The sequence below is a fragment of the Lithobates pipiens genome, unplaced genomic scaffold, assembly GCF_037356315.1.
Source record: "Lithobates pipiens isolate NorthernLeopardFrog02 unplaced genomic scaffold, aLitPip1_a1.2 Scaffold_1, whole genome shotgun sequence".
Classification (NCBI taxonomy): Eukaryota; Metazoa; Chordata; class Amphibia; order Anura; family Ranidae; genus Lithobates; species Lithobates pipiens.
In genome coordinates, this window is record NW_027507685.1 from 252,372,724 (window position 1) to 252,395,598 (window position 22,875).

The 22,875-nt window shown below is 47.3% G+C and overlaps 1 protein-coding gene across 18 annotated transcripts in view; it reads right to left on the minus strand.

Moving 5' to 3' along the window:
• Window positions 1–22,875, minus strand: part of POF1B (POF1B actin binding protein) — a 173,003-nt gene that overhangs the window by 91,873 nt on the left and 58,255 nt on the right. For all 18 annotated transcript variants that reach the window (XM_077485099.1, XM_077485087.1, XM_077485069.1 and 15 more), the window contains one exon: window positions 5,682–5,753. In XM_077485099.1, the coding sequence (XP_077341225.1) occupies window positions 5,682–5,753 (72 nt within the window). The remainder of the gene's footprint in view (window positions 1–5,681; window positions 5,754–22,875) is intronic.

Below are 22,875 nucleotides of genomic sequence, written 5' to 3' on the forward strand. Positions count from 1 at the left end.
CGTTCCTCCTCTTCTCGGGTTCCCCACCGGGGCTCCTGGCTTCTCCCTTCTGCTTGCTATGGGGGCAACTAACCATGCTCGCTCCCGAGCTGCTGCTCCGTGTGTCTATTTACACACAGAGCGTGACTCGGCCTCGCCATCGCTCTCTTTATATTGGCTCATTAGCTGTGATTGACATTAGTAGGAGCCAATGGCGACCACCGCAGTCTCAGCTAGTATGGAGGTAAAGACCCATGAGAGCTGATCATGTGTATTGATACATTGGGTCTCGTCCTGTGTATTGATACATTGAAGCTGGTCCTGCGTATTGATAAATTGGGTCTCGTCCTGTGTATTGATACATTGGATCTCGTCCTGTGTATTGATACATTGGATCTCGTCCTGCGTATTGATACATTGGATCTCGTCCTGTGTATTGATACATTGGATCTCGTCCTGTGTATTGATACATTGGATCTCGTCCTGTGTATTGATACATTGGCTCTCGTCCTGTGTATTGATACATTGGATCTCGTCCTGTGTATTGATACATTGGATCTCGTCCTGCGTATTGATACATTGGATCTCTTCCTGTGTATTGCTACATTGGATCTCTTCCTGTGTATTGATACACTGGCTCTCGTCCTGCGTATTGATACATTGGCTCTCGTCCTGTGTATTGATACATTGGCTCTCGTCCTGTGTATTGATACATTTGCTCTCGTCCTGTGTATTGATACATTGGATCTCTTCCTGTGTATTGATACATTGGCTCTCGTCCTGTGTATTGATACATTGGCTCTCGTCCTGTGTATTGATACATTGGCTCTCGTCCTGTGTATTGATACATTGGGTCTCGTCCTGTGTATTGATACATTGGATCTTGTCCTGTGTATTGATACATTGGCTCTCATCCTGTGTATTGATACATTGGATCTCCTCCTGTGGATTGATACATTGAATCTCGTCCTGTGTATTGATACATTGGGTCTCGTCCTGTGTATTGATACATTGGCTCTCGTCCTGTGTATTGATACATTGGCTCTCGTCCTGTGTATTGATACATTTGCTCTCGTCCTGTGTATTGATACATTGGATCTCTTCCTGTGTATTGATACATTGGCTCTCGTCCTGTGTATTGATACATTGGCTCTCGTCCTGTGTATTGATACATTGGGTCTCGTCCTGTGTATTGATACATTGGATCTTGTCCTGTGTATTGATACATTGGCTCTCATCCTGTGTATTGATACATTGGATCTCCTCCTGTGTATTGATACATTGGATCTCCTCCTGTGGATTGATACATTGAATCTCGTCCTGTGTATTGATACATTGGCTCTCGTCCTGTGTATTGATACATTGGATCTCGTCCTGTGTATTGATACATTGGATCTCGTCCTGTGCATTGATACATTGGATCTCTTCCTGTGTATTGATACATTGGCTCTCGTCCTGTGTATTGATACATTGGCTCTCGTCCTGTGTATTGATACATTGGCTCTCGTCCTGTGTATTGATACATTGGCTCTCGTCCTGTGTATTGATACATTGGCTCTCGTCCTGTGTATTGATACATGGGGTCTCGTCCTGTGTATTGATACATTGGATCTTGTCCTGTGTATTGATACATTGGAGCTCGTCCTGTGTATTGATACATTGGAGCTCGTCCTGTGTATTGATACATTGGAGCTCGTCCTGTGTATTGATACATTGGAGCTCGTCCTGTGTATTGATACATTGGGTCTCCTCCTGTGGATTGATACATTGGATCTCCTCCTGTGGATTGATACATTGGATCTCCTCCTGTGGATTGATACATTGAATCTCATCCTGTGTATTGATACATTGGCTCTCGTCCTGTGTATTGATACATTGGATCTCGTCCTGTGCATTGATACATTGGATCTCGTCCTGTGCATTGATACATTGGATCTCGTCCTGTGTATTGATACATTGGCTCTCGTCCTGTGTATTGATACATTGGCTCTCGTCCTGTGTATTGATACATTGGGTCTCGTCCTGTGTATTGATACATTGGATCTTGTCCTGTGTATTGATACATTGGAGCTCGTCCTGTGTTTTGATACATTTGGATCTCGTCCTGTGTATCGATACATTAGCTGTCGTCCTGTGTATTGATACATTGGCTCTCGTCCTGTGTATTGATACATTGGATCTCGTCCTGTACATTGATACATTGGGTCTCTTCCTGTGTATTGATACATTGGGTCTCGTCCTGTGTATTGATACATTGAAGCTGGTCCTGTGTATTGATAAATTGGGTCTCGTCCTGTGTATTGATAAATTGGGTCTCGTCCTGTGTATTGATAAATTGGGTCCCGTTATGTATTGATACATTGGATCTCGTCCTGTGCATTGATACATTGCATCTCGTCCTGTGTATTGATACATTGGATCTGGTCCTGTACATTGATACATTGGATCTCGTCCTGTACATTGATACATTGGATCTCCCCCTGTTTATTGATACATTGGATCTCCTCCTGTGGATTGATACATTGGGTCTCGTCCTGTGTATTGATACATTGGATCTCCTCCTGTGGATTGATACATTGGGTCTCGTCCTGTGTATTGATACATTGGATCTCCTCCTGTGTATTGATACATTGGATCTCCTCCTGTGTATTGATACATTGGATCTCGTCCTGTGTATTGATACATTGGATCTCGTCCTGTGCATTGATACATTGGATCTCGTCCTGTGTATTGATACATTGGATCTCGTCCTGTGCATTGATACATTGGATCTCGTCCTGTGTATTGATACATTGGATCTCGTCCTGTGTATTGATACACTGGCTCTCGTCCTGTGTATTGATACACTGGCTCTCGTCCTGTGTATTGATACATTGGATCTCTTCCTGTGTATTGATACATTGGCTCTCGTCCTGTGTATTGATACATTGGCTCTCGTCCTGTGTATTGATACATTGGCTCTCGTCCTGTGTATTGATACATTGGGTCTCGTCCTGTGTATTGATACATTGGCTCTCGTCCTGTGTATTGATACATTGGCTCTCGTCCTGTGTATTGATACATTGGATCTCTTCCTGTGTATTGATACATTGGCTCTCGTCCTGTGTATTGATACATTGGCTCTCGTCCTGTGTATTGATACATTGGCTCTCGTCCTGTGTATTGATACATTGGCTCTCGTCCTGTGTATTGATACATTGGAGCTCGTCCTGTGTATTGATACATTGGAGCTCGTCCTGTGTATTGATACATTGGGGTCTCGTCCTGTGTATTGATACATTGGATCTCCTCCTGTGGATTGATACATTGGATCTCCTCCTGTGGATTGATACATTGGGTCTCCTCCTGTGGATTGATACATTGGATCTCGTCCTGTGTATTGATACATTGGCTCTCGTCCTGTGTATTGATACATTGGATCTCGTCCTGTGCATTGATACATTGGATCTCGTCCTGTGCATTGATACATTGGATCTCTTCCTGTGTATTGATACATTGGGTCTCGTCCTGTGTATTGATACATTGGCTCTCGTCCTGTGTATTGATACATTGGCTCTCGTCCTGTGTATTGATACATTGGATCTCTTCCTGTGTATTGATACATTGGCTCTCGTCCTGTGTATTGATACATTGGCTCTCGTCCTGTGTATTGATACATTGGCTCTCGTCCTGTGTATTGATACATTGGAGCTCGTCCTGTGTATTGATACATTGGAGCTCGCCCTGTGTATTGATACATTGGGGTCTCGTCCTGTGTATTGATACATTGGATCTCCTCCTGTGGATTGATACATTGGATCTCCTCCTGTGGATTGATACATTGGGTCTCCTCCTGTGGATTGATACATTGGATCTCGTCCTGTGTATTGATACATTGGCTCTCGTCCTGTGTATTGATACATTGGATCTCGTCCTGTGCATTGATACATTGGATCTCGTCCTGTGCATTGATACATTGGATCTCGTCCTGTGCATTGATACATTGGCTCTCGTCCTGTGTATTGATACATTGGATCTCGTCCTGTGCATTGATACATTGGATCTCGTCCTGTGCATTGATACATTGGATCTCTTCCTGTGTATTGATACATTGGGTCTCGTCCTGTGTATTGATACATTGGCTCTCGTCCTGTGTATTGATACATTGGCTCTCGTCCTGTGTATTGATACATTGGATCTCTTCCTGTGTATTGATACATTGGCTCTCGTCCTGTGTATTGATACATTGGCTCTCGTCCTGTGTATTGATACATTGGCTCTCGTCCTGTGTATTGATACATTGGAGCTCGTCCTGTGTATTGATACATTGGAGCTCGTCCTGTGTATTGATACATTGGGGTCTCGTCCTGTGTATTGATACATTGGATCTCCTCCTGTGGATTGATACATTGGATCTCCTCCTGTGGATTGATACATTGGGTCTCCTCCTGTGGATTGATACATTGGATCTCGTCCTGTGTATTGATACATTGGCTCTCGTCCTGTGTATTGATACATTGGATCTCGTCCTGTGCATTGATACATTGGATCTCGTCCTGTGCATTGATACATTGGATCTCGTCCTGTGCATTGATACATTGGATCTCTTCCTGTGTATTGATACATTGGCTCTCGTCCTGTGTATTGATACATTGGCTCTCGTCCTGTGTATTGATACATTGGCTCTCGTCCTGTGTATTGATACATTGGCTCTCGTCCTGTGTATTGATACATTGGGTCTCGTCCTGTGTATTGATACATTGGATATTGTCCTGTGTATTGATACATTGGAGCTCGTCCTGTGTTTTGATACATTTGGATCTCGTCCTGTGTATCGATACATTGGCTGTCGTCCTGTGTATTGATACATTGGCTCTCGTCCTGTGTATTGATACATTGGATCTCGTCCTGTACATTGATACATTGGATCTCCTCCTGTGTATTGATACATTGGGTCTCTTCCTGTGTATTGATACATTGGCTCTCGTCCTGTGTATTGATACATTGGCTCTCGTCCTGTGTATTGATACATTGGCTCTCGTCCTGTGTATTGATACATTGGCTCTCGTCCTGTGTATTGATACATTGGATCTTGTCCTGTGTATTGATACATTGGAGCTCGTCCTGTGTTTTGATACATTTGGATCTCGTCCTGTGTATTGATACATTGGATCTCCTCCTGTGGATTGATACATTGGGTCTCCTCCTGTGGATTGATACATTGGGTCTCGTCCTGTGTATTGATACATTGGATCTCCTCCTGTGTATTGATACATTGGATCTCCTCCTGTGTATTGATACATTGGATCTCGTCCTGTGTATTGATACATTGGATCTCCTCCTGTGTATTGATACATTGGCTCTCGTCCTGTGTATTGATACATTGGATCTCTTCCTGTGTATTGATACATTGGCTCTCGTCCTGTGTATTGATACATTGGCTCTCGTCCCGTGCATTGATACATTGAATCTCGTCCTGTGTATTGATACATTGGAGCTCGTCCTGTGCATTGATACATTGGCTCTCGCATTCCTCATCAATACACAGGCAAAGAAACAATCCCATCAATCCTCGGAGTGGAGTAGCTGTATAAAGGAGGGGATGAGTTTCAGGGAATGATGAAGACAGTAGAAGATTTTTATGTGATTCTGAGAATCTGTCAATGGCCACAATAGTGGGAATATCGGAATCTCCCATCTGTGATATTTCTAGAACACGTTACCTGCTCGTTATTCTGGACGATGTACCTTCTGATGGTTCCTTGTGTGTATGGCCCAGGAGACTGAACTTCTTGCTGAAAAATAAAAAAAACAATAATCCATTAATACTTTCACCTACAAATTGTTCCAATCTATAAATCTACTATATATAAAGGGCGGCTCCACCCAAAAGTGAGATTTTATAGAATTTAAACAAAAGGTAGAGCCAACTGTGTGACTGATCTAGTCCCAGCATTCTTCTATCCTATTGGATGATCCAACAGCGAGATCTGAGAAAATTCCCCCATCCACCTCCAATGTGTGGGGTTCATTTTTTTATTTTTTTTTCAACCTCAGTGATTGAATAAAAAAACTGACCAATGTAATGAGCAGCTTTAGTATGATGTGTGCTTTGTGTCGATTCTTTTTCTTTTCGCCTGTCCTAATGTCTCAGCCAGGGCAATCTTTAACACAGGGCAAAAGGGGAAGCTTCCCTGGGCCCAGTCTTTGTTGTGGGGCCCAAAGCAGCTGCCCCTTGAGCCCACACTGTGAATAGTTAATAAGTGACTATGGGAGGGCCCAAGAAAATGTTTGCCCAGGGTCCAATGAATATTAAAGATGGCCCAGGTCCCAGCCCCCCCCTCTGATCTGGTTCTTCATTTGCCAGCAAAGGGCGAGAGGGCAAATTATTGATTCCGGGTGGGTTGGAGCTCAGAGCACTGGGGGAAAAAAAGTCAGATGGGCCCAGAACCACTGAGTGGCGACAATGCTTATGGGATGAGCCAAATGAATAGCAGCCAAGAAACGTTGTCGGCCCAGCTCCGGATATCAGGTTCTAATCAGGAGGGAGAAGGAAGGATCTGGGGGGTAATTTTTTGGCTTTACAAATGAGAACTCTGCCAACATCAACTAATGATTGAACCTCATTTAAAAAATTGTGTGCGGAGAGACTCTTTAAACGTAATTTCCATAAGATATTATTGATGCAATGAAAAGGATAAGAAGCTTAAAAACCACTCCGGCTCCCGGACCTTCCACTTCACACAGAACAAAAAACCACACATCCGCGTTCTATGACGATCGGTCAGGACGCACGGCGACGTTAATTCTCCGAGGTGAAGAGAGTAAACATCTCCGCCTGCTCTCTGTATTGTGATTGGAGAGGATCTTATAGAGAGTAAACACCAGAATAAAAGAGCCCAAATCTCCTTCTACAAAGTGGGACTTAAATTCAGCGGCGTGTCACAGCGCGAACCTGCTCAGACATTCCCCCGCGCCCCCCTCGGGGCTCACAGACATTCCTAACACCAGAAGATGGGATCACCCCAAGAGCTTGCACCTTTACAGAGCCAATCCAGCATTCCCTTCAGTCTTGCACAGTTGTATCGGCCCCTCTCCGGGGCGGGAATGGCTTCCTCTGATTTCACTGCAGGAGGAAGCATTGCCTCAGTTTCCCCTCCCCCGGTGACCAGACTGTACATTGTAACTTTGTAGAAGGAGGAGGAAGCATTTCCTCAGTCTCCCCTTCCCCAGTAATCAGACTGTATATTGTAACTTTGTAGGAGGACTAAGAAGGCTTTCCTCAGTCCCCCCCAGTGATCAGACTGTACATTGTAACTTTGCAGAAGGAGGGGAAGCATTTCCTCAATCCCCCCCCCCCCCCCATTGATTAGACTGTACATTGTAACTTTACATGTAGCATCGTATACATTGTAGCAAATCACAAAGTGAGAGACTGCAGCAGGGGCTGCTATGTGTCCGACGTTTTGTCATCCGAGAACTGCACAAGCACCAGGATTTACAGGATTGTGTCATCTCTGAGATTAGATGAGTCTAGGAACCAACAGCCATGCCACGTTCAAGGTCACTTAAATCCCCTTTCTTTCGGTTTCAACTTAAGAAAGTCGTCTTCACCACATCTAGGTGCCTAAACGCATTGAGTTGCTGCCATGTGATTGGCAGATTAGAAATTTGTGTTATCAGGTCTTTGAGCAGGTGTACCTAATAAACCTGGTGAGTGTATATTGTAGCAGAGCATCCCAGAGAGAGCCGGGTAAAGTCCTATTTGGGGTTTCCACATCTCCTATACTCCTCTACAAGGCCGGGACAAGGGGTGGTTGCCCTAGGCACAATGGTTTATTGCAGGGATCTGGGCACCCTGACCCTAACTCTAAAGGAAGGAGGGGGCGCAGTTTGGCATCTTTGCCCTGGCGCGCTGGATGACCTTGTTCCGGCACAGCTCCTCTCATATACATTTAGGGATCTCTGATCCATGCTCCAGTTCAGGTCTTGGTCCTCTCCCCTGGGTCAAGTTATATTCACCCGAGACAGAGAGCCTGTGCTCTCATACCTTGGGGAAGAGACAAGGCCTGTCTGAGAGAGCTGCTGAGGTTGGTAAAAAGCTAACAAGTTGTGTATGTGGAGACTGACAAGCAGGAGGCTTGTTCAGCTTGATAGTAAGGGCTGAAGTTGTATAGTTCATGCCGGAATACAGCTAGGGTTTAGTTGTGGCGTTTTTATTGAATACAATTTCTGGACCTTTGTACAGCACTCGTAATTAGCACCAATAAACAATGCACTGTTTGAACACTTCCTCACTGAACTGGTATCTGTCCCTGCAGGTTTGCTCACCCCAGGGAAAGTGTGTACTTGCTACCTAACCCCCAGCTGCCTATATAGATATATACAGTATCTGACAAAAGTGAGTACACCCCTAAGTGAAAATGTCCAAATCGGGCCCAATTAGCCATTTTCCCTCCCCGGTGTCATGTGACTCGTTAGTGTTACAAGGTCTCAGATGTGAATGGGGAGCAGGTGTGTTAAATTTGGTGTTATCGCTCTCACTCTCTCATACTGATCACTGGAAGTTCATTATGTCACCTCATGGCAAAGAACTCTCTCAAGAACTGAAAAAAAGAATTGTTGCTCTACATAAAGATGGCCTAGGCTATAAGAAGATTGCCAAGACCCTGAAACTGATCTGCAGCATGGTGGCCAAGACCATACAGCGGTATAACAGGACAGGTTCCCCTCAGAACAGGCCTCGCCACGGTCCACCAAAGAAGTTGAGGTCACGTGCTCAGCGTCATATCCAGAGGTTGTCTTTGGGAAATAGACGTATGAGTGCTGCCAGCATTGCTGCAGAGGTTGAAGGGGTGGGGGGTCAGCCTGTCAGTGCTCAGACCATACACCGCACACTGCATCAAATTGGTCTGCATGGCTGTCATCCCAGAAGGAAGCCTCTTCTAAAGATGATCCACAAGAAAGACCGCAAACAGTTTGCTGAAGACAAGCAGACTAAGGACATGGATTACTGGAACCATGTCCTGTGGTCTGATGAGACCAAGATAAACGTATTTGGTGTCAGATGGTGTGAAGCGTGTGTGGGGGCAACCAGGTGAGGAGGACAAAGACAAGTGTGTCTTGTCTACAGTCAGGCATGGTGGTGGGAGTGTCATGGTCTGGGGCTGCATGAGTGCTGCCGGCACTGGGGGGCTACAGATCATTGAGGGGACCATGAATGCCAACATGTACTGTGACATACTGAAGCAGAGCATGATCCCCTCCCTTCAGAGACTGGGCCGCAGGGCAGTATTCCAACATGATAACAACCCCAAACACACCTCCAAGATGACCACTGCCTTGCTAAAGAAGCTGAGGGTAAAGGTGATGGACTGGCCAATCATGTCTCCAGACCTAAACCCTATTGATCATCTGTGGGGCATCCCCAAACGTAAAGTGGAGGAGCGCAAGGTCTCCAACATCCACCAGCTCCGTGATGTCATCATGGAGGAGGGGAAGAGGACTCCAGTGGTGACCTGTGAAGCTCTGGTGACCTCCATGCCCAAGAGGGTTAAGGCAGTGCTGGAAAATGGTGGCCACACAAAATATTGACACTTTGGGTCCAATTTGGACATTTTCACTTAGGGGTGTACTGACTTTTGTTACCAGCGATTTAGACATTAATGGCTGTGTGTTGAGTTATTTTGAGGGGACAGGAAATTTACACTGTTATACAAGCTGTACACTCACTACTTTACATTGTAGACAAGTGTCATTTCTTCAGTGTTGTCACATGAAAAGAGAGAAGAAAATATTTACAGAAATGTGAGGGGTGTACTTACTTTTGTGAGATACTGTATACACACACACATTTTATATTACAATTTATATTTATTTCTTATATTTTAAATTCTATATATATTTACATATGTATTTTTTACATGCGCACACACACCTGGAGGAAATCTGATTTAAAGTGATAGCGAAGGATTAACCAATCTTTTTTTGTAATTTCTGATTTTATACGTCAAAAGAAAATTCCCTTTAAGGTCGCCCTTCGTCTCAGTCAGTGATTGAGCCTCATTATGACTTCTAGCAAATCCTTGACTTTGACACCATGGATGATCTTACCTGTCAGTACCTGTGTTCAGCCCATACCTGGGATAAGAGAAGTGTCATTCTGCCCACATACTGGAGGACAGGAGGCGGCAGGTCGGAACCTGTCTCTGTAATGAGACCTCTCAATCTCCTGTACATGATGGACACCTGAGAGGACTAAACCCCTCTGATGGACGCCGCGGGAGGCGGAGAACATGCTCTGGGTCATCGCTGAGAGGAAACAAAGAGCATTTCATTCATTCCATCCATGGAGAGTTCTGAGTTATCACGCTAACAGAAAATACCTGAAGACACGCATTTGACAAGCGTCTTCCGTCTTCTTCACAGCAATTCTATGCTGAAGTACGGTACTTTCCAATGACATTTGTTAGTCCTCTGTTGGTAGTATCAAATGTACTAATGAGATTTTCCTAATTCTGTGTGGAAATCTATCAGCATATGACCACCTTACAACCTACCACACATAGGATTAGAGAGTGACCCATAAATTCACCAGCTTGAACATTCCACTCAGATTAAACATTCAGTCATTCCGGTCTCCCCTGGGCCACCCCATATTTCCAGCTTTTCTTAACCCATGTGTCCCTCCAGCTCCCCCTGGACTGTCCAAATCCTCCCAGCCTCTCTTGGACCATCCCCACTGCCCCTGGCCCATTTGGCCTCCAAGACTTTCCTAGGCCATCCAGTCCTCCCTGCCTACCCTGAGCTATCCCATACTTTTGACCTCCCCTAGATCATCCCATCCTGCCTTCCCCTGGAGTGCCCAATCCTTCAAGCCTTCCGTAGGCCGCCCTCTCTTCCCAGCCTCCCGTGGGCCGCCCTCTCTTCCCAGCCTCCCGTGGGCCGCCCTCTCTTCCCAGCCTCCCGTGGGCCGCCCTCTCTTCCCAGCCTCCCGTGGGCCGCCCTCTCTTCCCAGCCTCCCGTGGGCCGCCCTCTCTTCCCAGCCTCCCGTGGGCCGCCCTCTCTTCCCAGCCTCCCGTGGGCCGCCCTCTCTTCCCAGCCTCCCGTGGGCTGTAATGTCTTACCAGTACCCCCTGGGCTGTAATTTCTTACCAGTACCCCCTAGGCCGCCCTGTCATACCAGTGCCCCCTGGGCCGCCCTGTCGTACCAGTCTTCCATGGGCCATCCCTTCCTTCTAGCCTCCCCTGAGCTTTCCCATCTTCCCAGTCCCCCTTGGGCTTTCCCGTCTTCCAAGTCTGCCCTGGGTTGTCCCATCATCTATCTCCCCTCACCTGTCCTGTCCTTATAGCCTCCCTTGGACTTTCCCTTCTTCCCAGTCTCCACTGGGTTGTCCCATCATCCCAGTCTACCATAGGCCATCCTATTTCCCCAGTCTTCTCTAAGCTGACCTGTCTTCTTATCCTTCTCTGGGCTGTACCATCCTCCCCTGGCCTGGACTGTCTTGTTCTTCTAGCCTCCCATGGGCTTTCCCATCTTTCAAAATCCTCCTGGGCTGTCCCATCATCCCAGTAGCCTCTGGGTTGTCATGTCCTCCCAGTGTCCTGTTGGCCATGCTATCTTCCCAGGCTAATATGAACTGTCCCATCTTCCAAGTCTCCTCTGGGCTGTCCCATCATCTCAGTCTCCCATGGGTTGTCTTGTTCTTCTAGCCTCCCCATCCTACACATGTCCCTGAGTTGTCCCATCCCCCCAATCTCTTTTGGGTTGTTAAATCCTTCCAGCCTCCCCTGGATCTTCCTGTCCTGTCCCCCAGCCTTACCTTCAGGAGGAGTTGTATCACCAGAGAGAACTCTACAAAAGAAAGCACTGCAAAGGAATATCAAACCCCATCCCACACCTGTCCCTGCTGTCAATGCCTTCACCAATCACAGTGCTTCTTAGAGCATGCATTGGGCACCACATGCTATAACATACCACATCAGTTTGCACTACAGCAACTGTCTCCCACAGCCTCCAACCTACAGAGCTATGAGAGCAGCCTCTGTCATGAACTATTCTCACTTTTCCCACCAGTCCAGGATGGAGGACATGACCACTGCCACACACAGCATATCAGGCAGGGTTAGGCTTGGGATCCATTTGTAATCAAGGGACAGATTTGCTGGAAGGTGGAGTCAAGGGGAAAGAGTTGGTGGAAGGTGGGGTCGCGGGGACAAAGTTGGTGGAAGGTGGGGTCGCGGGGACAGAGTTGGTGGAAGGTGGGGTCGCGGGGACAGAGTTGGTGGAAGGTGGGGTCGCGGGGACAGAGTTGGTGGAAGGTGGGGTCGCGGGGACAGAGTTGGTGGAAGGTGGGGTCGCGGGGACAGAGTTGGTGGAAGGTGGGGTCGCGGGGACAGAGTTGGTGGAAGGTGGGGTCGCGGGGACAGAGTTGGTGGAAGGTGGGGTCGCGGGGACAGAGTTGGTGGAAGGTGGGGTCGCGGGGACAGAGTTGGTGGAAGGTGGGATCGCGGGGACAGAGTTGGTGGAAGGTGGGATCGCGGGGACAGAGTTGGTGGAAGGTGGGGTCGCGGGGACAGAGTTGGTGGAAGGTGGGGTCGCGGGGACAGAGTTGGTGGAAGGTGGGATCGCGGGGACAGAGTTGGTGGAAGGTGGGATCGCGGGGACAGAGTTGGTGGAAGGTGGGGTCGCGGGGACAGAGTTGGTGGAAGGTGGGATCGCGGGGACAGAGTTGGTGGAAGGTGGGATCACGGGGACAGAGTTGGTGGAAGGTGGGGTCGCGGGGACAGAGTTGGTGGAAGGTGGGGTCGCGGGGACAGAGTTGGTGGAAGGTGGGGTCGCGGGGACAGAGTTGGTGGAAGGTGGGGTCGCGGGGACAGAGTTGGTGGAAGGTGGGGTCGCGGGGACAGAGTTGGTGGAAGGTGGGGTCGCGGGGACAGAGTTGGTGGAAGGTGGGATCGCGGGGACAAAGTTGGTGGAAGGTGGGATCGCGGGGACAGAGTTGGTGGAAGGTGGGGTCGCGGGGACAGAGTTGGTGGAAGGTGGGGTCGCGGGGACAGAGTTGGTGGAAGGTGGGGTCGCGGGGACAGAGTTGGTGGAAGGTGGGGTCGCGGGGACAGAGTTGGTGGAAGGTGGGGTCGCAGGGACAGAGTTGGTGGAAGGTGGGATCGCGGGGACAGAGTTGGTGGAAGGTGGGGTCGCGGGGACAGAGTTGGTGGAAGGTGGGGTCACGGGGACAGAGTTGGTGGAAGGTGGGGTCGCGGGGACAGAGTTGGTGGAAGGTGGGATCGCGGGGACAGAGTTGGTGGAAGGTGGGGTCGCGGGGACAGAGTTGGTGGAAGGTGGGGTCGCGGGGACAGAGTTGGTGGAAGGTGGGATCGCGGGGACAGAGTTGGTGGAAGGTGGGATCGCGGGGACAGAGTTGGTGGAAGGTGGGGTCGCGGGGACAGAGTTGGTGGAAGGTGGGATCGCGGGGACAGAGTTGGTGGAAGGTGGGATCGCGGGGACAGAGTTGGTGGAAGGTGGGGTCGCGGGGACAGAGTTGGTGGAAGGTGGGATCGCGGGGACAGAGTTGGTGGAAGGTGGGATCACGGGGACAGAGTTGGTGGAAGGTGGGGTCGCGGGGACAGAGTTGGTGGAAGGTGGGGTCGCGGGGACAGAGTTGGTGGAAGGTGGGGTCGCGGGGACAGAGTTGGTGGAAGGTGGGGTCGCGGGGACAGAGTTGGTGGAAGGTGGGGTCGCGGGGACAGAGTTGGTGGAAGGTGGGGTCGCGGGGACAGAGTTGGTGGAAGGTGGGATCGCGGGGACAAAGTTGGTGGAAGGTGGGATCGCGGGGACAGAGTTGGTGGAAGGTGGGGTCGCGGGGACAGAGTTGGTGGAAGGTGGGGTCGCGGGGACAGAGTTGGTGGAAGGTGGGGTCGCGGGGACAGAGTTGGTGGAAGGTGGGGTCGCGGGGACAGAGTTGGTGGAAGGTGGGGTCGCAGGGACAGAGTTGGTGGAAGGTGGGATCGCGGGGACAGAGTTGGTGGAAGGTGGGGTCGCGGGGACAGAGTTGGTGGAAGGTGGGGTCACGGGGATAGAGTTAGAAGAACATCCTAATTGGTGGTGTACAGTCATGGGGACAGAGTTAGTGGAATTTGGAGGTCACAGGGATATAATTAGTGGAAGTTGGGGGTCACAGGACAAAGTTATTGGAAACTGGGGTCACGGGGACAGAGTTAGTAGAAGCTGGGGTCACAGGTATAGAGTCAGTGGTCTTTGGGGTCATAGGGACAGAGTTAGTGGGAGTTGGGAGGTCACGGGAAAAGTTAGTAGAAGTTGGGGTCACGGGGATAGAATTTTTGGAAGTTGGGGGTCACAGGGACAAAGTTAGTGGGAGCAGGGGTCAAGGGTACAGGGTCAGTGGAAGTTTGGGTCATGGGGACAGAGTTAGAAGAAGATCCTAATTGGTGGTGTATGTGGTATGACAGCACTGAGAAGGGAGAACACCAACAATTTACACTGTGGACGGGTAACCAGACTATACACATTATGGTGTATGTATGGCCAAAACTCTTTTTGTTTTGGATACAACAGTGAAGGTGAAAATTCCTGTTAGTTCATTTTAGGTCTTCTGCACTTGGCCACCTGGGGCTATATGACATCGAATTTGGGTGTATTTCCCCATCATATATCCCCCATGGGGCCCCAGGCGGCTGTGTGCACGAGGCCTAACACTGCCTGTGTCCAATTTAATTATTACAGATGAATGCATGAGACCGAAGACAATGAGGATGATTTAGGATTGTGGAATGGACAATGCCATGATGGAACTTTAGACCCATGGAGGGCTGTGCATGCAGCCATTCCATAGACAGACAACCATCAGACCTGTAGAAGGACCAGCATGGTGACAGAGAAGGTCTGAATATCTAAACGTAGCACAAATCATCCACATGGATCTACTGGAATGATAGAGAAAAATAAATATCTTTTATAAAAAATGCTGACTCCGTCAGCGGGACGCCATCAGTTTGCTGGGCACACTTTAATATCGCCATTGCCGCCTACATTCCAGAATGATTATATTTCTAATTCGCTTGCATACGTTTAGAACGAGTGTTACATTTCTTATGTCTGTGACAATTTCATAGTTACATGAATAACGAGGTCATACGGAAAAAATTAAACCAGTTTCACTTAACCTCCCTGGCGGTACCATTATTTCGGATTTTAGGTGCTAAAAGCGGTACCATTATTTTGCATGAAAATTTGGCGTTTTATATTGTAGTCCTGCAATTCTTAGGAATAACTCACTTAAATCTGTCCAAACCAGAGTCTAGCAGACATCCCGGGTATGATAAAGTTTGAAAAATTAAATCATAAATTATAATATAAGAAATAATTATAAATAATTGTACCAAATAATAATATAACAATAATAAAAATTATTCAATAATGTAATCACATCAAAAACACTGAAATTTGCTCAGTTGCAGAATTGTCACTGTCATTACTTTTCAGTATTTGATGACGAATCTCCCCACAAATCGCTATCGCTCAATTCTGCGAGTGATTCTAATTTATTATCGCTGTTTTCTAGCTGCTCTAAAATCATTTTTGATGTACAGTGACAGTTTTGGTTGCTATGGACAATCTCCAGTTTCCAGGTATAAAGAACAGTTTTTATTATATAAAACTACATGCAGGACACTGGGCAGACCACTAGGGACAACGGGGATGTGAAATGTTTACATACAGCAATGTAATCTGTAAGATTACATTATACTGTATGTTTACTGTGTGTTTCACTTTTTGAATTTGGCGCCGATCTCCGTGCCCGTGCGTCGCAACGCTCGCAGGGCACGGAGATCGCCGATGTGATAGATCGAGCGAGACACGGCTCGCTCGTACAGCGGGGAGACGACGCTGGATCCGAGGGAGAAGGTGAGTATTCCTCCTCCTGGATCCAGCGATGCAGTCCCGAGTCTGACTCGGGGATACCGCTAATGGTATAAAAAATCCACCCCGAGTCAGACTCGGGAAAACCGTCAGGGGGGTTAAAGGAGGACTCTGAGGTGGGCCGAGTCCTCTGTAGAGGTCTCATATACACTATATTGTCAAAGGTATTTCGACACCTGCCTTTACACACACATTCATTTTAACGGCATCCCAGTATTAGTCCGTAGGGTTCAATATTGAGTTGGCTCCGCCCTTTGCATCTATAACAGCTTCAACTCTTCTGGGAAATCTGTCCACAAGTTTTAGGAGATGTGTCTATGGGAATGTTTGATCGTTCTTCCAGAAGAGCATTTGTGAGGTCAGGCACTGATGTCAGACAAGAAGGCCTGGCTCACAGAATCCACTCTAATTCATCCCAAAGTATTCTATTGGGTTGAGACAGGTCATTTCCTCTATCCCAAACTCGCTCATCCGTTTCTTTATGGACCTTGCTTTGTGCACTGGTCCATTTGGTGGAGGGGGGATTATGGTGTGGGAGGTTGTTTTTCAGGGGTTGGGCTTGGCCCCTTAGTTCCAGTGAAGAGAACTCTTAAGGCGTCAGCATACCAAGACATTTTGGACAATTTCACGCTCCCAACTTTGTAGGAACAGTTTGGGGACGGCCCCTTCCTGTTCCAACATGACTGAGCACCAGTGCACAAAGCAAGGTCCATAAAGACAGGGATGAGCGAGTTTGGGGTGGAGGAACTTGACTGGCCTGCACAGAGTACTGACCTCAACCCGACAGAACACCTTTGGGATGAATTAGAGCAAAGACTATGAGCCAGGCCTTCTTGTCCAACATCAGTGCCTGACCTCACAACTGCACTTCTGGAAGAATGGTCAAACATTCCCATAGACACACTCCTAAACCTTGTGGACGGCCTTCCCAGAAGAGGTGAAGCTGTTATAGCTGCAAAGGGTGGGCCAACTCAATATTGAACCCTACGGACTAAGACTGGGATGCCATCAGGGGCGGACTGACCATTCGGGCACTCGGGCGCTGCCCGAGGGCCCCATGCCACTAAGGGGCCCCATCAGGGTTGCCAGGCTCAATAAAACCAGGGACAGTATGTAAAAATCTGTGTTTTAAAAAAAAAAATCCCAAGATTATAGCTTCCCCGCCTCTCCAGTACCTTTTCAGTGTGTGTATGTGTATTCTGTGTTTGTATACTGTGTGTGTATATTGTCTGTATGTGTGTGTATTCTGTGTTTGTATACTGTGTGTGTATACTGTGTGGCCCCATAATCTCCTATTGCCCGGGGGCCCCATGAGTTGTCAGTCCGCCCCTGGATGCCATTAAACTTAATGTGCGTGTAAAGGCAGGTGTCCCAATACTTTTGACAATATAGTGCATCTTGGGACCTAGGCAAAGCCATCATTCTGCCATGAAATCCCTGACTGATTCTGGGCTCTCACTCCTCCTGTATTATTTACTATGTAGTAGGGACAGTAGGAGACATTCACCATTCCTGCAGCAGGAAGTCACGGCTAGAAAAACAAAGCAAAGGAATTTCAAATAAACTTCTGCCATTAATAAAGGTCAAACAAAAAAAATAAAATTAAAGCCGGCCATAGACGGATCGAAATTCAGCTGGTTCAGCAGGGACTTGCCGAATTTTTCATCGGTCTATGAGCAGTACCCATGGCAAGTAGATTAACCCACACCCAATGCCATTCATAAAAACAGGGACATAAATCAGGGACACTTTATCTGGGTCTCCTCATCTCAGGGACTGTCCCTGGAAATCAGGGGTGCCTGGTCACCTTAGTTCAGATCTGCACGGACTCTCGGGCATTCACCAATTTCCGAATGTAGTGACACCTTTAAATACAGAAAACCTAAAGCCAAAACGTTATTCATTTTGTACAGTTGAACTGAACTCAAAAAGTGAAGATTTGTTGTGTTATAGGGAAAAATTAGAAATAAGGTGCAAAAGTAGTACCCTGAGCAACCTACCCTTTGTCGGGATTTCATCTAAAAAATATCAGTGCTGTTCTGTAGCTGTATATCTGCAGCGTGAGACCATCTAAGGCAGTGATCTCCAAACTGTAGTCTGCTGGCCGGATGTGGCCCTTGGCTTGCATTTATCTGGCCCTTGGGGCACTATTCCTCCTGCTGACATCAATGATGAAGCATCATTTCTTCCACTGACACCAACAATGGGGCACAATTTCTTCCACCCAATGATAGGGCGCTATACTTTTTACTGATCTAAAGGATGGGGCACTATTCTTCCCACTCAACCCAATGACGGAGCACTATTCCTTCCACTGATGGGGTACTATTCCTTCCATGGATACCAATGATGGGGCACCATTTCCTACACTGACACCAATGGGGCATTATTGCTTCCACTGACACCAATGATGGGGCACTATTCCTCCCACTGACACCAATGATGGGGCACTATTCCTCCCACTGACACCAATAATGGCTCACAATTCCTCTCAATGACACCAATTATGGGGCATTATTCCTGTGACACCAATGATGGGTCCCAATTCCTCTCACTGACACCAATGATGGGGCACTATTCCTTCCTCTGACATCAATGATGGGGCACTATTCCTCCCACTGACACCAATGGTGGGTCAATATTCCTCTCACTGACACCAATGATGGAGCATTATTCCTCTCACTGACACCAATAATGGGGCACTATTCCTCTGACACCAATGATGGGTCACAATTCCTCTCACTGACACCAATGATGGGGCATTATTCCTCTCACTGACACCAAAGATGGGTCACAATTTCTCTTGCTGATACCAATGATGGGACATTATTCCACTCACTGACACCAATGATGGGTCACAATTCCTCTCACTGACACCAATGATGGGGCACAATTCCTCTCACTGACACCAATGATGGGGCACCATTCATTTTCTTTTTACTCCCTCTGACCACTAAGCCTGAGGCAATGTTTACTCCCACTGCATTTTCTATTCTGGCTGGCATACGTCATTCTGGCCCCCCTAAAGTCTGAAGGACATTATACTAGCCCTTTGTTTAGAACGTTTGGATACCCCTGATCTAAGGCACTGTTGCCTCTGGCTATGAATCTCACCAGACCTGGAGTGAGATTTGGTGATGTGACTCCCGTGCTGCTCACCGTTCTCCTTGCTGGAGGCTCTGGCATGGGGAGGCAAATCCCTGACTCTACCAAGATGGCCGTCTCCACACAGAGCCATAGTGCAGAACAAGACATGGTAAGCCAGTAATGGGGAAATATCAGCTGTGTAGGCCACATGCAACACTTGGGACTCTACATTAATATTTGCCCCCCTCCCCAGTCCTCCCAAAGAGATGCAACATAGCATGGACCCACCATGAGGCACCATGATCCACCCCTATTGGGAATTCTTCAGCTTAGTGTGAGGAAGGGGCCGTGAAGGAGATTCGGGTTTGAGCTGTACAATCAGAATATTGTGGAGGAGAGGAGCGAGACATATCGCAGGGATATGACAAATCTCTCCATAGTGAGATCATCGCAGAGCAGAGGAACCTAGAAGGCGGATTCCAGGGCAGAGACTGCAGTGTGTCCAGATAGATCAATATAGAGATCAATCAAAGGAATCTCATAGATTGAAATGGGTGGATACTATAGAAAGTCCTTCTCATCCCTTCCAACATGGAGGGACTGAAAATCCTTATATCTACAGCGTACATCAGCATGGACAATTGATATATAAAAATAAATAAAAGAATAAGGACTGCAGATTATTTATCACACTTGACATCCATGGCTGTCCTATACAAGAAAGTATTAATAATGAAATAATACAAATGGTAATAAAGTGTTCCTTACATTGGTGATCAGTGGGAAGAATGTTCCTTACATTGGTGATCAGTGAGAAGAATGTTCCTTACATTGGTGATCAGTGAGAAAAATGTTCCTTACATTGGTGATCAGTGGGAAGAATGTTCCTTACATTGGTGATCAGTGAGAAGAATGTCCCTTACATTGGTGATCAGTGAGAAGAATGTTCCTTACATTGGTGATCAGTGAGAAGAATGTTCCTTACATTGGTGATCAGTGGGAAGAATGTTCCTTACATTGGTGATCAGTGGGAAGAATGTTCCTTACATTGGTGATCAGTGAGAAGAATGTTCCTTACATTGGTGATCAGTGAGAAGAATGTTCCTTACATTGGTGATCAGTGAGAAGAATGTTCCTTACATTGGTGATCAGTGGGAAGAATGTTCCTTACATTGGTGATCAGTGGGAAGAATGTCCCTTACATTGGTGATCAGTGGGAAGAATGTCCCTTACATTGGTGATCAGTGAGAAGAATGTTCCTTACATTGGTGATCAGTGAGAAGAATGTCCCTTACATTGGTGATCAGTGGGAAGAATGTTCCTTACATTGGTGATCAGTGGGAAGAATGTTCCTTACATTGGTGGTCAGTGAGAAGAATGTTCCTTACATTGGTGATCAGTGAGAAGAATGTCCCTTACATTGGTGATCAGTGGGAAGAATGTCCCTTACATTGGTGATCAGTGGGAAGAATGTTCCTTACATTGGTGATCAGTGGGAAGAATGTTCCTTACATTGGTGATCAGTGAGAAGAATGTCCCTTACATTGGTGATCAGTGGGAAGAATGTTCCTTACATTGGTGATCAGTGAGAAGAATGTTCCTTACATTGGTGGTCAGTGAGAAGAATGTTCCTTACATTGGTGATCAGGGAGAAGAATGTTCCTTACATTGGTGATCAGTGAGAAGAATGTTCCTTACATTGGTGATCAGGGAGAAGAATGTTCCTTACATTGGTGATCAGTGAGAAGAATGTTCCTTACATTGGTGGTCAGTGAGAAGAATGTTCCTTACATTGGTGATCAGTGGGAAGAATGTTCCTTACATTGGTGATTAGTGGGAAGAATGTTCCTTACATTGGTGATCAGTGAGAAGAATGTTCCTTACATTGGTGATCAGTGAGAAGAATGTTCCTTACATTGGTGATCAGTGAGAAGAATGTTCCTTACATTGGTGATCAGTGGGAAGAATGTTCCTTACATTGGTGATCAGTGGGAAGAATGTCCCTTACATTGGTGATCAGTGGGAAGAATGTCCCTTACATTGGTGATCAGTGAGAAGAATGTTCCTTACATTGGTGATCAGTGGGAAGAATGTTCCTTACATTGGTGGTCAGTGAGAAGAATGTTCCTTACATTGGTGATCAGTGAGAAGAATGTTCCTTACATTGGTGATCAGTGGGAAGAATGTTCCTTACATTGGTGGTCAGTGAGAAGAATGTTCCTTACATTGGTGATCAGTGAGAAGAATGTCCCTTACATTGGTGATCAGTGGGAAGAATGTCCCTTACATTGGTGATCAGTGGGAAGAATGTTCCTTACATTGGTGATCAGTGGGAAGAATGTTCCTTACATTGGTGATCAGTGAGAAGAATGTTCCTTACATTGGTGATCAGTGAGAAGAATGTCCCTTACATTGGTGATCAGTGGGAAGAATGTTCCTTACATTGGTGATCAGTGAGAAGAATGTTCCTTACATTGGTGGTCAGTGAGAAGAATGTTCCTTACATTGGTGATCAGGGAGAAGAATGTTCCTTACATTGGTGATCAGTGAGAAGAATGTTCCTTACATTGGTGATCAGTGGGAAGAATGTTCCTTACATTGGTGATCAGTGGGAAGAATGTTCCTTACATTGGTGATCAGTGAGAGGAATGTCCCTTACATTGGTGATCAGTGGGAAGAATGTTCCTTACATTGGTGATCAGTGAGAAGAATGTTCCTTACATTGGTGATCAGTGAGAAGAATGTTCCTTACATTGGTGATCAGTGAGAAGAATGTTCCTTACATTGGTGGTCAGTGAGAAGAATGTTCCTTACATTGGTGATCAGTGGGAAGAATGTTCCTTACATTGGTGATTAGTGGGAAGAATGTTCCTTACATTGGTGGTCAGTGGGAAGGAGGAGGAGGACACACCCAAGGAGCTCTCTGAGAACCACACCTTTTTTCAAGCCTGGGCTTTGCCTACTAGCTCAGCCCAGGAATAATGCCTGATCCTGGGGGAGGCCCTGGGATGGATTCCCCTGATGATACGGGGCCTAGTGAGGAGGAGGAGGTGGAGGATCTGTCTGTGGGTCCAGGCCCTGCTGAGAACATGGATGCCTACAGACAGAAGATTGTTGACCGTTTTCGGGCAATCGGAAGGGCTGAGGAGAAACTTAAATCTTTAAAAGCTGAACATAAAAACTTCAAGACCAAGTATTTTCAGGCCTGGAGTAAAAACCGTTTGGCCATGAAGCCAGAGTTGCAGCAAATGGAGGAGAAAGTAAAGAAACAATCTTTATTTTTGAATAAACTTAAGGACAGAAGTGGAGCTTTTGCTGAAAAGTTTAAAAATGAGAGGAGATTTTCCAGCCAGACATCGGTGAGTTCTGTGGATCAGCAGGTAACAGACAACCCGGCTTCATCTGTCTCTGCACCTCTCCCCCCATGTCAGGCTGGGGAATCGCCAGCGGCAACCAGCCAGGGGGTTGAGAGTCAACATGGCACCCTGCAATTCATCCAGCAGATGGAGTCACCCCTGAGGGCAGACAGGTCTGTTGGTGAGCCATCGGAGGTCCCTGAGGATGAGCAGAGGGATTGCAGACCGGCAGAGCCAGCACTGGTGGAGGGATCCCAGTGCGCTGTACTGCCTCCATCCAACGTGTCTGCCCCACCTGCTCTAGTGGATGATGTCCCGGCTGAGGAACAGAGAGGGAAGGCAATCTGCAAACAGCTGCCTGCTACAGGGAAACCCGCTGCAGACATGGAGGGAGAGCCCCTGGCAGAGGTGTCATCAGCCCACCAGAGCAATGTGGATGGATCTCCATCATGCACCCCACGCCTGGATTTTGCGGATAATGCTGAGACTTGTAGTTCCACAAGCAAGATGGCTGCCAGCTCCAGAGAGCCTGTT